Source organism: Uloborus diversus, chromosome 3 (assembly GCF_026930045.1).
Source record: "Uloborus diversus isolate 005 chromosome 3, Udiv.v.3.1, whole genome shotgun sequence".
Lineage (NCBI taxonomy): Eukaryota > Metazoa > Arthropoda > Arachnida > Araneae > Uloboridae > Uloborus > Uloborus diversus.
The window spans coordinates 16,734,963-16,753,363 of record NC_072733.1 but is presented as its reverse complement, the minus strand read 5'-3'; the positions used below and the strand labels follow the sequence as shown (position 1 = coordinate 16,753,363).

At 34.0% G+C, this 18,401-nt stretch overlaps 1 protein-coding gene across 1 annotated transcript in view; it reads left to right on the top strand.

Moving 5' to 3' along the window:
• The window catches only part of LOC129218514 (glutamate-rich protein 3-like), a 40,240-nt gene that overhangs the window by 7,485 nt on the left and 14,354 nt on the right, over positions 1-18,401 (top strand). The window contains exons 3-6 of the mRNA XM_054852802.1: positions 2,070-2,163; positions 9,462-9,659; positions 11,413-11,613; positions 17,030-17,221. Of these exons, the coding sequence (XP_054708777.1) occupies positions 2,070-2,163; positions 9,462-9,659; positions 11,413-11,613; positions 17,030-17,221 (685 nt within the window). The remainder of the gene's footprint in view (positions 1-2,069; positions 2,164-9,461; positions 9,660-11,412; positions 11,614-17,029; positions 17,222-18,401) is intronic.

Genomic DNA, 18,401 nt, shown 5'->3' with positions numbered 1-18,401 from the left:
GAAACAGTCAAATTGGGCCTTTGGTTGATGAGCATGGAAATTTAATCCAAAACGATAGGGATATTGCAAATGTTCTAAATAACTTTTTTTCCAGTGTGTTTAACGATAACTGTATCTCAACAGTTGACACTAACAAGACACAAGCTATTATACAGCTTGAGGATTTTGTATTTTCCAGGGAGGAGGTTTTATTTCATTTGAAAAAGATTAAAGCAACTAAAGCTCCGGGACCAGATAATATTTATCCAAAAATTTTAGTTGAGTGTGCAGAGGAATTAGTGGATGTTATTTTGAATATTTTCAATGCTTCTTATAACTCGGGGACGGTGCCAGAGGACTGGAAGCTGGCTAACATAACGCCACTCTTCAAGAAGGGGTCTAAAGGTATTGCTGGGAATTATAGACCTGTAAGTTTGACTTCGGTGATTTGTAAGATTTTCGAAACTTTGATCAAAATTAAGATCATGATGTTCTTAGAGACTAATAGTCTGTTGACTAGTTTGCAGTATGGTTTCAGGAAAGGTAAATCCTGTACTACTAATTTATTGCATTTCTACGACAAGGTTACCTCAGCTTTAGATAACAAAAAATGTGTGGATGTTGTTTATATTGATTTTCAAAAAGCTTTTGACAAGGTACCGCATGTTGCTCTTCTCAGCAAGTTAGCTGACATTGGAATAGGAGGAAAAACTTTACTTTGGGTTAGAAATTGGCTTACTGGTAGGAAGCAAAGAGTAGTTGTGTGAGGAAATTATTCTAATTGGAGTGATGTTTTAAGTGGGGTTCCTCAGGGATCAGTTTTAGGGCCTCTTTTGTTTATTATATTTATGAATGACATCAATGAAAATATTTCTGGAAGCATGAATTGTTTTGCTGACGATGTAAAAGTTATGGGGATTGTCGAAAATGAAGAACAAGTAAAACAGCTGCAAGAGGATTTAGATCATATTACTAAGTGGGCAGATAAATGGGGTATGGCAGTTAATGTAGGGAAATGTCAAGTGCTACACTTAGGTCTTGGAAATAAGCGTATGAGATATCGTTTACAGGGTTCAGTCATAAATCAGGCAGATAATGTTATGGATCTGGGTGTCTTTATAAATCAGGACTTCAAGTTTAGTCAACAGTGCAGTATTGCTAGTAACAAAGCCAACAAAATGCTTGGGTTCATCAATAGGTCTATTTCAAACAAATCTAAGAAAGTTCTTCTGCCTTTATATAGGAGTTTAGTAAGACCTCATTTGGAGTATGCTGTTCAGTTTTGGTCGCCTTATCTGAAGAAAGATATTTTTGTATTGGAAAGGGTTCAAAGAAGGGTAACTAAATTAGTAAGGGGACTCTCAGATTTAGATTATGATACCAGACTTAATAGGCTTAACATGTATAGCCTGGAGCAAAGGAGAGTCAGAGGGGACATGATTCAGTTATTTAAATTTATCAAAATGAAAGATGTAAATGGATTAAATTTTTGCGGGGAAAGCAGGACAAGGGGTCATTGTTTTAAGCTATTTAAATCTCAGGCTAACTTGGAAATCAGGAAAAACTACTACTTTAGCAGGGTCGTGGGCACTTGGAATAGCTTACCGGAAGAGGCGGTAATGAGCAAGGGAGTGGATAGCTTTAAGAGGGCCATTGATCTTCATTGGGGACTAATTAATTGACTAGGACCAGCCTAGCTGGGCCCAGTGCCTGTTGCTGGTCGTCACATTTGTATTTGTATTTGTATAATATTGCACAGAACAACCTCAACATTGATCAGCTTTGCAGACCACATGTGGCTCGGAGGTCATAGGTTGAGCACTAATTGTGTGGAATGTTTTTGTATACTTATATGTGGAACATTATGACTAATGAAAATATTGTCATTCTCATATTGGCATGGCAGAGGTTTTTTTTTTTTTTTTTGTAAATGTCATTGTCATATAATTTGTTTTGAAAACTATATGTTTTTGTTTTTCCTGGTTCAGCAATTTTATTGGGTTTCGGTTTCATCTTTTTTCTTCAATTTAAAAAAAATATTTCTATTTATTTTGAACTTTATCAAAACATTGATTCATATATTTTTACAGGCCCTTAGGTTCGTATAATGGATTAACTGACATTCATTTAGCACATTATTTTGCACGACCAATCAGGCGTTCACATCTACAATTTGCTAATTTGGTATGTATGATTTCATTACTCATCCATATTTTGCATGCTTAGATTTACAGCAGTTTGATAGAGTATATCAAGAGATTTCAAAAATTTTCATCCTATTTATCCTTTTTTGGTGTGTGTATCATGAACTATGCCTACCTCAGCAAAACACTTTAGTGTTATTAAAATGTGTTTTCACTTAAGTTCAACTGCTAAAGTTGAAGTATTAATTGGTAATTTAAACTAAAAACTGTACATTTTATTTTAATAGACATTTTAACTACAATGTTTTTACTAATCAGAAATAAAATCTAAACAGTTTCAGGAATTAATTAGTGAGAATGCTGGATAAGGAAGTAATTCATGTGATTGCCATTGATCATCATCTCCAAAAATAGTTTAAATCTAGTAACGTCATAGAGAATAGCTTAAGTGGTGCAATTTTAGGCATCACAACTTCGAAAAATTTCTGAGGGAGAGTACTCACCTCCTCCCTCAATACCTCAGCATGTAATGTATGAAACTGCAAATATTTCAATATCGATATTTTTCTGGAGATAGTCTGAAATGAGTTTTTAGTGCTTCCTTTCGAGAAAATTTCCAGAGGAACGTCTGCAAACCCCAATCCTTTCCCTAATTTCTCCCCTCAGTAGTATCAAACCTCCCCTTCATGCCTGAGGTTGAGTTTTTGCAACAGAGCAAAAACAGAGACTGTAGCTCTATTACTAGTACTGAACAGCTTTTGTACATGCTGGATAAAACTAGCTGTCAGTCAAAATCCAGATGTTTTTCTATTCAGTGCAGGAATCTTGCATCATTAAGAGCGCCCTCACCCAAGTAGCATTGAATCTTGGCGCAATATTGTACTTGGTTGGCTGAATGTTGGCGTACGATTTACACCCAATATTGGCTGAAGCTCGTAGGGGATACATTTTAACAATATCGGCCAATATTGCTATTGCAATCTTGAGCCATTATTGCATGCCGATCTAATGCCAATATTGGCGTTACGTTGGCTAAATAGTGGCTCACAATATTGGCTGAAGCACGGAGGGGATACATTTTGACAATATCGGCCAATATTGCTATTGCAATCTTGAGCCATTATTGCATGCCGATCTAAGGCCAATATTGGCGTTACGTTGGCTAAATAGTGGCTCACAATATTGGCTGAAGCACGGAGGGGATACATTTTGACAATATTGGCCAATATTGCAATCACACTCTTTAGCCATTATTGCATGCCGATTTTAAGCCAATATTGGTTAAATAGTGGCTTCCATTATTGTTATTGTTATATATACTGCTGTCTACACAAAATGCGACATCAAGAAGGTGCAGTCAGAATGATACAAAATTTTACACTTGATGACAACATTGATTACAAAATAAAAATAAAATGAACATTTATTACTGAAAAATCCCAAATGAATGGAGGTTTAAGTACCCTGTTGAATCAACTCTAGCTTGAATGTACAACACTATACAGTCGAACATTGAGGTATACTAGTCTCATATGATGTAATACGTCAATTCCTATCAGTTAATGTAAAGCACTACTAATTCAATCAAACTCATAGATTGTTCAATTTACCGCCAAGTCATTCCAGATATGCTCAATTTGTGACAAATCATGACATCACGCAGGTCAGAAAAGGTGATAATGTGGGAGAGGAACCCCCCCCCCCCCTCCCTGCTGTGTGTGACGGTGCATTGCCTTATTGAACACGAGTCTCAACACATGACAAAAATATACCATTAGGTTGTGATAGTGCAGCGAGTCAATGTTAGAGGTGATCCTGTCCTACACACAATATAGCACCCCATAGCATCACTACAGCTGTCAATGTGGTGTGCTCCTAAAAAGCAGGCTTTATTAGGATCGCATACACTTGGAGTAGGTTCGAGTTCAAATCGATTTGCTAGCAACCGAATGGTTTCTGATTGCTCTCATAGCGATGAATCCAGATCGAATTTCGCAAAAATAACATTTTTTTAAGGTTATGGAGAACACGTTGTGAACTACCAAATAATGCTTTGGCTTTTCAGCGGCATACCCCACCCACAGCTGGGATGCCTTTATGGGTTGCAATCATGTACAAAACATAGTCACTTCTAATATTGATCCACAGCACTACGACAGGTCACCATGTGGTCCCCATGACACCAAACTGCGTTAATATCATTATTCAGTCACATGTGTTGGCACTCATGGCGGGGCTCCCAGGAAGACACTGCTTGATCACACACAACAAGGGTGTGAAGGGACTTCCTTTTCCACTTTCTATGTCCAGTGCGTCACCCTGCTTTGTCACAAATTGAGCATATCTGGGATCACTTGAGATGGTAAATTGCGTAGGCTATGAGCTTGATGGAATTAGGTGCACATTTCTAGTACCTGTGTAGTAGGATATCCTACAAGACTGATATGCTTCAATGTTTGACTGTATTACCTCGTACATTCACGCAATAGGTAGCTCGACAGGAGACTTAAACCTCCATTCATTTGGGATTTTTCCAGTAATAAATGATCAATTTGTTCTCATTTTGTAATCACTTTCTGATAGTAAGGTTGCCATCACGTGTATAAAATTTCATTTCACTCTGACAACTATCCTTCTTGGTGTTGCATTTCGTGTGGCCAGCAGTGTAGCTAGCTGTTACAGTTTAACCAGGACTGAAATTGTTAGGATTCCAACAATTTCAACGAAAAGGAAGAAGGAATTAAAAGTCGCTTTCCTGGAAGCTTCGACCACGTAAACACTGAAGATGACTGCTGCAGATGCAGTTGAAACGTTTGTGGTAACAACACTCAGACCACAGCAGAACAGCCCAAAATCTCACAACATCATCAATTTAATTCATACTAAAAGTGCCTAGTTATTAAATGTTGGTCAGAAAAAAAGAGAATTTCTTATGACTGTGCACCAATTAATGTATATTTTATTTTTGAATCATATAACTGTAAAAGTAGCTAACAGAAGAAAAATGAAACAGTCAATGCTAACTCCATAAAAATTGATGAAAATGTAAAATGAAATATAATAAAAAGAAAACTTAATTTTAATTCTACATATTGTAATAATAACATAAGAAAATAAAGAGTGATTTGAGGAAGCATTTACTATTTTAAAGACTTTAATTTGTGCTAACTGAAAATATCGGATATTTCCGAATTCTGCTCAAAACTTACTAACATTGCTAAATATTAGTTACAAAAGTTCCTGAGCAGAATTCATAGAGTTAATTCTCCCTCGACGAACAAATAGAAAATTTGTACACATTTGGTTTCATTGCAATTCTACGGTTGCACAGAAAGTAAATGTAATTGAAGTACAGTGCAAAAGTTGCTCAAAATCTGTGCTTGATCGTTTTCATTGTCATTCAAATTAATAATAAACTTTTAAATTTGAAATAACTGATTAGTAAAGTTATTTTGCAATATTGAACAATTAATGGTAGGAATTTTTATTCCTATTTAAAAAAAATAAATATGAACATCATTTTTAAGTACCCTTTTCTTTGACCCGAATAGTTCAGAAATAGCAACTTAATTTTGCAAGAATTAACTCCTTCAGTAAAATGTTTGACCATGTTTATGTAAATAAAGTAAGTAGATCTTTAAAATTTCTTTATCAAATACTCCAGCATATGTCTAATATTTTCACATAAACAAAAAGTATTCAGTAATGAACTAACAATTATTGTCAAAGAAAAATAATAAGATCTATTTCACAAAATTGGCATTCATTATAATAAATGTGGAAACAAACTACACTCAAACCTAGTTTTGTGTGGTGGATAGGGACCGCATAAAAAAATTCACTCAAAACTTCACTATTAGCTACAAAAAAATGTTTTGGTAACACAGTCTCACTTGAAAATAACCCAAAACTTACGAAACAACTGTAGGAATTTCTTCTTTAAACAAATTCAAGACACTTTTCACTCCAGGTATCCCCGTACCTACCACTTTTTGTGGCTTAACCAGTTAGATGGAACCCTGAAGACAGCTCTGCTTTTGCAACTACTTTGAATCTCGCCAACCATTTAAATCCGCTTTTAAAATATACATCAGAGAACGATTCATCACTTAAAAATACTACCGAGCACTTGTTTTATAGACAAGTTAGTCAATTGAGTCACAATTTGATTGAAATTTTCATGTACCACAAAGAAAAAGGATCCCACACAAACAGGTTTGAGTGTACTGCAAACAAAGTTGTTAAGTTTTCTTTTTTAAAATGGATGTAATGTAGGTGACAATGAACACTGAATAATCTAAAAATCATTTATTATTGATGCAAATATAGGTTGCACTTATTGCTGTGAAATTATGGACAAGCAGTCAGTCTAGTACATATGTTTGAAAACTAAAACACATAAAAAAATACTTCCACTTACCATAATGAAAGGAAAATTTAAAAAGTTGAAAATGATTATTAAACCCTTTGCATTTTGGCTTAACTTTTGACATCACTTTTTAGCTCTGTGTTGTCTTAGTTTTTATAAAAAATAAAAACATTTATTTTTATTTATAAACAAATAAATATTCCAAACATAGTGCAAAAGAACTTATGGCTTACTTTACATGTTTTTCCCCTCACCTTTAAATTTCCAAATTCTTCAACATTATTAAATTTTAATCTATTTGATATCACTTTTAATAGACGAAAGAGTATGAACACTTAATTTTTTTGTGCAAAAGAGATGATGTGGAACAATTTATAATTTGTTTTAAGGTTGAAAAGGAACATTCACTAGAACAGTTTGATACAGGCAACGGTATAAATAGAATTATTTGTAAAGCAAATGGACAATTCTATGGTGTTGGACCTAGAATTTGCACAACATTTATCAATAAAAGTTCAGATTTTCTAGATAAACAGAGCCATTTTTTTTTTTTTTTGCTCAATACTTATGCATGTAGAAACAATTAAAAAACCTACGAAATTTATAGAAAAAAGTTATAACTTGAAATATGAAAAACGTCATGGTGTTGAACATACATTCAAGAGATTCTTCACATGTCACGTCAAAAATAAGGGTTTGGCACAAAAAATTCAACACTGGTGTAAAATCATAGTTAATCAAAGCATCTTGGTTTTATTCGAATTTGGATACATTTCTTGTACTTTATCAGATAGAACTTCAATTATTTCCGTAACAATGGTTGACGCTAAATAGTTTACACTACCTTTACTGCCATTTAATCGTACATGCTCAGCTGAAAATAGACCATGGAACTTAATTCTCATTCCGTAATGAGTCAAAAGTCTTATGATCATCAAAACGCAAGTCCGTGTAGAGAAATGAACTTGGTAGCATAAAACTAGTCCGTAAAACCTTCTTTCAGATTTCTAAAAGTTTACTTGATTATTGTCAATAAAATTAGGTGTTATAGAGCATTGTGAAAAGGAATGCAGTTTTCCAGTAGAAATTTGAATTTTCACGGAAAGTTTTTCTCATGATACATTCTCACTTTTTCCCAGATTTTTTTTTTTTAGAGTTCCTGCCACATCCACAATGTAGAATCATGAAAATAAAACTCCTGGAATCTTCATCATATGTTTTCAAAGTCAAATATCGATCCAGAATTTACTCCAGTTTCAAATGTTAGTTCAGAATTCTCAATGTTCGACGCAATTTAGAATGTCACTGTTCGATTATGATTTCGAGTTTTGAAAACACAATGTCGATCCAAAATTTTCAGTTTCACATCGTTTCAGCAATTTCTTCAATGTTAGATATCTACCCAGAATTTTATTCAGCATTTAATATTTCTTCAAAAATTTTTTGCCTTATTTCATTACTTTTATTTTGGAAGACAAAGTTCATCATAAAATATCATTTAAGAAATGAAGGCAACAATAAAATTTTAAGGAAAGTATCTCCGATATACGGACAAAAGCATTTACCATGTGCAGCGGCGAGGAAGAGCAACAAAACACAAAATGTGCAGACAAAGTTGAAGTTTCTTTTTCGCTGGTTTTTAAAAAAATACAAATGCGTTTAAAGTGAACTCAAATAGCTCCATTTTTTGAGGACTCTCTCTACGTTCAAAATTTGTTTTAGCATTCTAAAACAGTTTGTGGAGCTTCAGGTAATCAGGCTCAGTGTTTAATTGCTCATTCAGGAAAATGAATCATTTTTCAGATTTTAAAGTCAGAACAAACAACGTAAGTAGAAGCACAAATTTGTAACAAATTTGTTTACAAATTTGTGCTTCTACTTACGTTGTTTGTTCTGACTTTACTATTCAGCACAAAGGTATTTATTTATCTTATTATTTTTCAGATTTGTTTCAAAATCGGTTGAACATCAAAGAGCCATCTTCCGCCCAATATTGGCTTTCCAGAGTTTGACCAATTTTTTGCCAATATTGTCTCACAGTCTAAATACAACAATGGTTGCGCATTGTTAAGCCAATATTGGGACAAGATTGTATGTCAATCTAAGTACAATATTGCTAATGCAATGAGATGCCAATATTGGCACAAGATTATCTGCCAATCTAAGTACAATATTGTTAATGCAATGGGAAGCCAATATTGGCTTAACATTGCAAAACTCGTGCCAATATTGGCCAAGACATTGCCAACGTGAACAATCTCACGCCAATATTGAGCCAAGATAAAATGCTACTTGGGCAGTTGGTATTATCTTAGAGTAAAAACATAACTTTGGTCAGGATTTTCATCTGGATAGTGAAGTTACTCTGAATAAGGTAGGTAGGTGTTTTCACAATGATTCTACTACTACAAATCCCATGCTCTTTTTCACTACTGACAGTGAAAATCTGGACAGCATTAGATAAAATACCGTTCTGTGTTTCCAGGGCAATCCATTGATGCTAATCTGGTAAATCCTTCGTTTTTCTTTGCACTAGTATAAGGGACTAAGTCTTTTTGAGAATGAATGCTAAGAAGTCCTTGCAAAAGACTAATAGTTTCATTGAGTGTCTCTCAATGAATATCTATTATGATGTATGATTTGCTAAGAAAAAAGGCTCTTTCTTTTTAGTCTTTTATTAGAAATCCACTTATAAAGAAGCATAGAGGAATAATTATAAGTATAACCATTGTAGAGTTTATTAAAGCAGTTTGCCAGTTTAACTTACATTAAATTCAATGTGTTGCTTATGGTATTCAAAGAAAGCAATTTCAGCTGAGAAACTATTTTGTAAACCAGCAATTCAGCAGGCGGTACGTAATTGAATATGCTTAAGTTTATACAAATTAGTTGAAGTACTGGATCGTTTATCTTCATTTCCTGGTGTTTTTTTTTTTTTTTTTTTTTTTTCATTTTCAAAATTTCTTTAGATCACATCTGATGGTGTTATTGTTCCTGAAAGAAGAGTTAAAGTTGAAAATTTGCAGTATGAAAAAAAGAAAAAATTATGTGATATATTAGCAACTGCTGTGGTGCAAAATGCTGTTCATGAAGAAGGGAGCTGGAATAAAAAGCTGTGCAATTACTTGGAAAATATTTCAAAAATGAACAATGTTGAAAACATTAAGGTGAGCATTCTGTCATAAATTGTGGATCAATTTTTTTTACAGAACATCTTAAAATTACGTTGTTTTTTTCCTAACTATAATGAAGCACAAAATGGGATTCAATTGGTAAAATAAGGATAATACGACCAAGGGAGGATCCAGAAAATATTCAAGGAGGAAGCAATCGATTTCACACACACACACACAGATATCCAGGAGCTGTTTTATAAATTCCCAAACCTCTGCCATCTAACATCATGGAAGACCATCTCAAGTTAAGTTGTTTTATTTTTTTTCCAGGGGGAGGGGGGGATTTTATTTTTTAAAAAATTGCAAAGGAGTGTACTGAAACCCCTCATCAAAGATGTTCAATAGTTTTTTTTTTTTTTTTTTTTTTTTGACTTCAATTTAAAGAACTTTTTAGGGGAGATCCCCTGAACCCCATCTTATGTATATTCAGCTAAGATCATCTAAAATTAAGCTTTTGGAACTTCGAAAAAACTTCCTGTACTAAGTTCCAATCCCTGTCACAAAAAGTATTAAGCAATGTGCTACAACTGCTTTTCCCAGTCTACAATTCTGAAAAAATTCCAAGGGAGAGCGCTCTTTTTCATAACTCAGCTCCAAGCTCTGTAATGTCCTAGCTCTTCTCTTAAAGCTTTTCCTTCCAACACCACAAGGTGCCATAGTCAGACCCTTAGTGAGTTAGTTGCCTTGGTTCTCTGCTATATAAAGCTTTGTTTTTTAACGTAAATTTTTTAGGAACTAAAAGCCCCCTCTTTTATAGTAAGCCCTTCTTACTATAAAAGAGAGTAACATTCATGCAATTTTCCTGCAATGGATTTCATTGTAAATTCTTGAGGGTTACTAAATCCACTAAAATTCATTATATAGTCTAATAATTCGTTTTATATGTAGCTGTTCAGCTTGTCTGTGATCATTATGTTTATATGGCTCAGAAAGAAAAGCATTAAGCATGAAGAGAGAATTTAACTTGAGCATACAAAATTGACTCATACACTGTGAAGGGATCTCTTTTCTCTGAGTCAATTGATAGCAAAGGCATGCTCACTGTATACATGCAATATACCAGACAGTCTAGTTATCTAGGTGGTAACTTATTGCAATAAAGTGGTAGATAAAATTAATTTATCTCACTAGCGAGTGTCTATAGCATGATGCGGTTTTACTCATGGATTGAGGTTATAGCTTCGGTATTTAGCAATAAGTTACCACCTTTAAGTCAGGGCTACCAGGCTGTCTGGTATATTGAATGTAGTAGCCTTAACCACGGCTTAGGGGTGGTAACTTATTGCAAAATACCCAAGCTATGCTCTCAATTCATGAGTCAAACCGCACCATGAAGCGGACACTCGCTGGCAAGATAAATATATTTTATTTACCAGTTTATTGGCACTCTCAGCTTCAGTGAAATAACCTCTGCCTCCAGCTTGGTTAATCACTATTCCAGGCATAAGAGTTCTAACAAGAACAAAACTGCAGTCTCTGGATATGATAACCAGCCTGCCTGGTATAATGCATGTAGTTCTGCCTTAGCACTGGCTTAGGAGCAGTAACTTATTGCTAAATGCTCACTACATATTTTAAACTTCCTATTTATTCAGGAAATGGAATTTAGTACAATAGTGTAAACAAAAGTACTTTGTTTTCATAAGCATAATTTATGTATAAATTTTCATGAAATATGAACTTTTCTTTAAATTTGTATAAATTTAAATTAAATAATAGCGTCTTACATTCAATTTTTTTACAGAAAACAAAAAAGAAGTGTGCCAAATTTGATTCTGAGGGTTCTAACAAGAAAAGCTTATCAAGTGAATTTTTTCATGAATGTTCTTATTTCAAACCAAATCAACAAAATATTGATGGAAAACCAATTAATTTTTGTCATTCAGCACCAGCAGATTTTTCTTATATACCGTATGCTAGTAAAGCAGCAACTTCTATGCAAAAGGTACGACATTTTTCTCTATCATTTATTATTAAAATAAAATTAACTATTGGAGCTGACTTTCAATTAGCCTACATTTTAAAACTGAAGCAGTTATTCAGAGCCTCACTAAATGACACTACAATTATTTGTACTAATGAAAGAGCACACAAAGAGTTTAGTCAGAACAAACAACGTAAGTAGAAGCACAAATTATTACAGCAGACACGTGTTTCGGCGTTACAGGGAACGCCTTTTTCAATGCAAAAAATAATGAGCTTATGGATGAAAAGACATCCATTTGGCTTTTGTCGGATGTCTTTTCATCCATAAGCTCATTATTTTTTGCATTGAAAAAGGCGTTCCCTGTAACGCCGAAACACGTGTCTGCTGTAATAATTTGTGCTTCTACTTACGTTGTTTGTTCTGACTTTACTATTCAGCACAAAGGTATTTATTTATCTTAACACAAAGAGTTTGTTTAATGTCAGCTCCACCTGTGAGGTAATACTCAGTTGATTTTCTCCCCAAATTTGGAATATGGATATAAACACTTCAGTAATATTAGTTCCTTCATAATAGCTCCATTCCTCATCAGCAGTATTTTTGACACTATTAATTGTAAGTTAAAAACCAGAGTTATGGCCTATTAATACTCAAGTAGTTATTAGGGTTTCCAATCCCAAAATCCCGCAGGATCCCGCATGATATTTAGCAAGACTGATCCCGCGGTATCAAGAGCAAAATCCCATGGGATTCTCAATCCCACAAAGATTTTCCATGCAAGCGTTTTCAACTTTTGCCTTTCATAAAACAAATGTTTTCACAAACATCATCTGAAGTTTGAATCCCCCTCCTTGTATATTTGAAAGAAAAACTTTGGGCCGCATATGATGAACAGTGGATTTACCATTTAAGACACAATAAAATAAGAGTTTATTTTTCTGAGAATGCATTGGGTATTCTGATTCGAGGTTTTGGTTTTCATTATTTCAGATATTGAGAATATGCGTAAAATTTACAAACGTTTTCGAAAACCATCCCTAAAACTTGAATCCCAGAAAATTGCGCTTTAGAAAAAGATTGAGAAAGTGTATAACTGATTATAAAATCCACTGGAGTAACCAAAATGCAATATTGGAACGCTTATGTAAGCTTAAGGAATGCACTCAAAACTTTTAACTTACTGAAAGTGCACCAAGTGTTAATAATACGAGGTAGTAAGAAGCAAAGGGATGTAAGTGGCAAAATAATAAAATTGGAGATAACCAGTACACATGGTAGGTGAACCTCTCCTCTGTCTGGGGCAAGAGATGGTACTAGTAGCTCTGGTAGTTGCTGCTATACAGCATGATTTAAGGAAAAAAGTTCAATGAAAGCCTATCTAGGACGTTATCTTTAAATGCATATTTACTCAAAACTTGAAAACGTCCACTTACATTCCTTTGCTTCGTACTGCCTCACATGTTTCTCCAAAGAAAAAAAGCAACGAAACGCCTGACATTATTTAAGCTCTAACCTGTAGAAGGTGCCTGTCAATGTCTTTATCATCGTGAAGCTAATATTTTAATATGAATGGATTTCGAAAATTATGTTGGATAAATTATCTGAGTTACTGCAATATTCTGCTCTGCACGGCTCTAAAAGAGTGACTTGGCTGATTGACTGAAACTAGGATGAAACACAGTTATCCAAAATTTTTTACTGAGGCTACGATTTGAAGAACCAATTGGCATTCACCCCCTGCCGTAATGAATTAAATGCCCTGATATATTGATGAACGTTAATTAAGCAACAAGCTTGTTCTCAGTGCAAGTTATATTGGATATAGCAAGATACGCAAATCAAATATATATGGTTTTTGTCCGAAATTTGTAATTATTAAACAAAACTAAACATGACCTCCATTGGAAAAGAAAAGTCTATTTTAGAAGGTGATGAAGTTTATTGGGGATCTTTTGCTGAATGTCCACAATTATTTAATCTCTGTAAAACCAAATGCAGTGGCACCACAGTGCACGTTTTGGGCAAGGCATTATTTTTTGTGCAAAAACCTTTTCCATCCCATACGATTTCCATGACGCACTGGACTTTTTTAGGGCACAGTTTTGCGTGCCAAACGATAGTTGCTGATAGGGATGTGAATTTGTAGTACTCTACAACTGGTGTACAGAATTCGAACAAACTATTAATTTAAATAACAATCAGTTCTAAGAGCACAACTTTTTCTATTTGAAATTAAAATCTAACATTTTGAAGAAAGAATTCCATCCTGTGGGATCCCAGGATACTGCGGGATTGGCTCCTTCCAATTCTGAAATCCTGCGGGACTGAAATAGGCAAGGGATTGGAAACCCTAGTAGTTATCCTGATACATTGTATTGGCCACCTTATTCACTGGACATGCATCCAAGGAATTCTATCTTTGGATTCACATGAGATGTTTGATAACAACAAAAGCCAATACTGCCATTGGCTGATAAATGGAAGCATCTACAAAAGTAAGTTTTTGAGATGTTTGAAGAAATGTTTTTTTTTTTTTTTTTTTTTTAAATTCTCCACAAACACCAGTCAAGTTTAGGAATAGGGTAGTATTTTTATGCTTACTTTTCTGCAGAAACCATATAAACAAGGTTATACAATAAAGCTCAAGTAAAATATATGCCAAAAAAGAATTAAAAAAAAATAAAAAAATTGTAGCTGCTGCTGTTTATCTGCCCATGGCAGAACAGTCAATTTGTCTCAAAAAATCTATAACTGACTCATTTTCAAGCATAAAAAAAGAAATGCTTGAATACACGTAAGCATGTAATTGACAACTTTAGTTGTGCTATTGTATCATCTCTGCGGATCCATTAAATTCCTTTTCTGCATACTCTTCAATTAAAAAAAAAAAAAAAAAAACTCATAGTGCTTCTGCAATAGCTTTAGATCCATTTCAGTGAAATTTGTAGGTAAATTAAAATTCGCCCTAAATTTCCAACTGTGTGCAAGTTTGAAAAAAAAATTACTAGCTGATAAAAAGACTTCTTTGTTGGGTAAACAATGCAAATTTTAATGCTTGTCTTTATTTTATTGGGTATAAATATTTCTCATACTTTTACTTACATGTTTCAAATGTCTTGAATTGCAAACAAAATCTTTGTACTTTTATCAATTTTGTATTTTTAAAAATGTATTTGCAGTTTTTAGTGAATATTTTGTAGCGGAAGGTTTAGATGAAAAAGAATTAAACTTTTTTTAAAGGGTCGATTCTCTCAGAAATTACTAATCTTACAAAAACTAATGCTGATTTTTAATTTAATATACTTAATTTTTCAGCCTTTAGAATTCATTTCTTTACATTCTCAAGAATTAAAATAGTGCAAATGATTTGTTTCAATATGATATTGTACTTTCACTATTATTTTTAAATACAGCTTTAAGATTCCTTATTTTAATGCGCAAAATCTTTCTGTGATAAATTTAAAAAATGAAATAAAATAAAACAGCATAGAAAAAGTGTTTATAAACATTACAGTAAACTCTCAATTTATCTGCAACTTTCAGAACTTTTACATTTTCAGAAAAAAAAATACTTTTCGGTGATTATTAACTGAATGTAGATAAATAAACATTTGAACTTACGTGTAAAATCTATTTTTAAACATTCCGGTTTTTTCTTAACCCTCCCGACCAATGACATCAAACCTTCCAAGGTCACAGATCTGCACTACTTACAGCTTTAGATCTACACCACTTACTGATTTTTAGATCAACACTACTTACTGAATTTTAGATCTACTTTACTGATATGCATTAACGAGTGACTGGACCTGGCTTGAGAAAATTCTCCCCCCCCCCCTTTTCCCTGTGCATTTTTTGTGTAACCTTGTTTCATCTGTTGTAGGTAATCTATCGGGTGAGTGCAAAAGTTCGTGCGGAGTTTGTGAAAGAAAGTCATACACTGATTAGGCAAGAAAAACTCTTTATTCAATTAATGATATATTCTCCATCGTTGTCTATAATCTTCGTCTAACGTTCTGGCAGCATACGGATGCCCCGATCATAAAAACTGCGTGGTTTAGATTCGAAGAACGAAGACACGACGTTTTGTAAGACATTCAAAGAGTCAAGTTTTTTCATTTAAATGACTTTGCAATGACCGGAATAAGTGATAATCCGATGGTGCGATATCAGGAGAATACGGTGGATGAGTTAGGACATCCCATTTCAGGCTGTTCAGTTTGTGTAGCGTCGGTCTAGCCTTATCTTGATGAAAGACTACGCCTTTGCGATTTGACAAACTCGGACTTTTCTGTTTGATTTCTCGGTTCAGATTAGTTAATTGACGACAGTACTTGTCCGAATCAATCCTTTGACCCACGGGGAGAAACTCAAAATGAATTATACCCTTGCAATCCCACCAAACACAGAGCATCACCTTCATCGGGTGCAAACTGGCCTTTGCCTTTGCGTCACCATGTTCACCTGCCTGTTTCCATGTGCGTTTGCGCTGAATGTTGTTGTACAGGACCCATCACTAATCGATCCAAAAACGGCTCGTTTTTGAGCCGCCTGAGTAAAGATACGGCAGCAGAAATTCGTTGGATTTTGTTGCTCTCGGTCAACAAATGGGGCACCCATATATCGAGCTTTAAACCAAATCCGATTTTTTTAAACGCCAAAAAGTGGTTGATTGGTCAACTTCAAGTGCTGTAGCAACTTCCTCTGTTGAAATTCGCGGAGTATTCTAAACTAAAGAACGCAAAACATCGTCATCAATGTTGGAAGGTCGACCTGAGTGTGGCTCGTCTTCCAGCTTAAAATCTCTGCATCGAAATTTTGCAAACCATTTTTCCACAGTTCGTTTTGCTGGTGCTTGATCTTGATAAACGTCTTGAATGTTTTTTACGACTGCTGCAACGTTTATTGCCTTCCGAAATGCGCAAAGCGTAAATGCACCTTATCAACACTCATTTTAAAAGTAATCTTTCTCAAAGCAGTTTGTATCTGCACAAATTATTTTGATTGGAATGGAAGCTGCACACGTCACCTTTCCAACGATCTGACTTACGTAGATAGTGGTATTAATGACAACACGTTACGCCCGTTCTAACACCATCTATTGCAACTCCGCACGAACTTTTGCACTCACCCAATAGTTCCTCGATTTCCTCGCATACATGTGTAATCTGCTTGCAATAATTAGGGATCCTTTTTTAGCTTTTACATACACTATTGTTTTTAGCAATAGGTTTAGTACAAGTGTTATTGATATTTTTAAGCTTTTGCATACAATAGCATTGTTTTTATCTAGTTTTCGGATTATCAGCGAATTTGTTATTATCTGCGGTTACCGTGCCACCCTGTTCTGCTTGTAATCAGAGGTTTACTGTAATGAAGTAACTATAATTTTTAAGATCTTGTTCTCTAAATATATACTTTGACACTGTTTCAGCGCTGCATATCTGCAACAGAGCATTCTCCATACATTACACCTCTTTTTATGAGCAAATTCTTTAAGCAGACGATTAAGCCTACACATAAAAAAGCACATGTAAGAAAAAGAAAGAAACGTAGAAGACACATTCATTCAGGAGAAACATTGAAGACACCCGATTTTGACTTATCAAAAGATACTTTTAAAAAGGTAAAATGTTTTTCTTTTGTATATGAATATATGTATATTATATGTATATTATAAATTAATTTTGTATATGTATATTATAAATTAATTAAAGGATATCCCTAAAATATCCCCCCCCCCTTTTTTTGAAAGATCAAATGCTGCAACATAAGATTAAATTATGAGAAAATTTTCTGTTTTAGCTCTTTATATACCACTTTAGTGCTTCCATTGTGTTTATTTTGCACTAACTATGGCAACATGTAATGGACAAAAATATTTCTTTTAGGGTTATTAGTTATTCATTAAACAACAAAATGGTGTACAAGAACAATTTTTCATCACAAGTATTTAAAAATTGTTGATGATGTACTATGTTCCATTAAAGTCTTTTTATAGAGCAATGATGGTTACCAAACTGAGAAATCACTTAATTATATTTGAAAACATAAATATAATGGCCAGCAACACTTGCCTGAGCCCAGCTTGGAGAGTCCAAGCTGGTCTCAGAGCCTATCAGAGAACTCTGACTTTCTGAAAAAAAGAGAAAGTGATGCAGAAATTGAAAACTTATCAAGGATTCCTTTGCCTAGTTTTTAATCTGTAAAATTTTTTGCAGTGATTGTAATATTTTCTCCTTATTAGGAATGCAATTCTAAAATTATTTAACGAAAAGAATATATTTTAATAATTTATTTTTAGATTCGTTTATGCCCAAATTTTGAAATGTGCTATCTTTTTCATGCCCTAGTGAAATAAGAATTTTTCAATTTTTTACTCATATTAAATTTTCTAAAGGCATGAAGGGGGAAAACCCTTATCTAAAAATTGTATATGATTTTATTTTTTTTTTAAAGAAAGGTTTTTAGGTTTGGCGGAATTTAATTGCATTGCATTTTTTTTTTCTTTTTTTCTGTTATTAAAGTTTTGTAATCTGCAAAATTTACTTCTCTGTAGTATTAGCAAAAAAAAGTTTAGGACAGAAAGGGTTAATGGTTCCATTTCAGTGAAGTGCCCTTTTATATGAAGACTTGACTGTCAGAAACAGGTTAAGGGTTTAACGGCCCAAGAAATTGAAAAAAAAAAATAAGAAACTAGCATTAAGACTTATTAACCTTGCAAATATATACTGCAGGCCTCTGGGGAGGGCCCAACAGATTTTGTTGCATGGAGGCCCAAAATTTATAGATTGGTACCTGGTCAG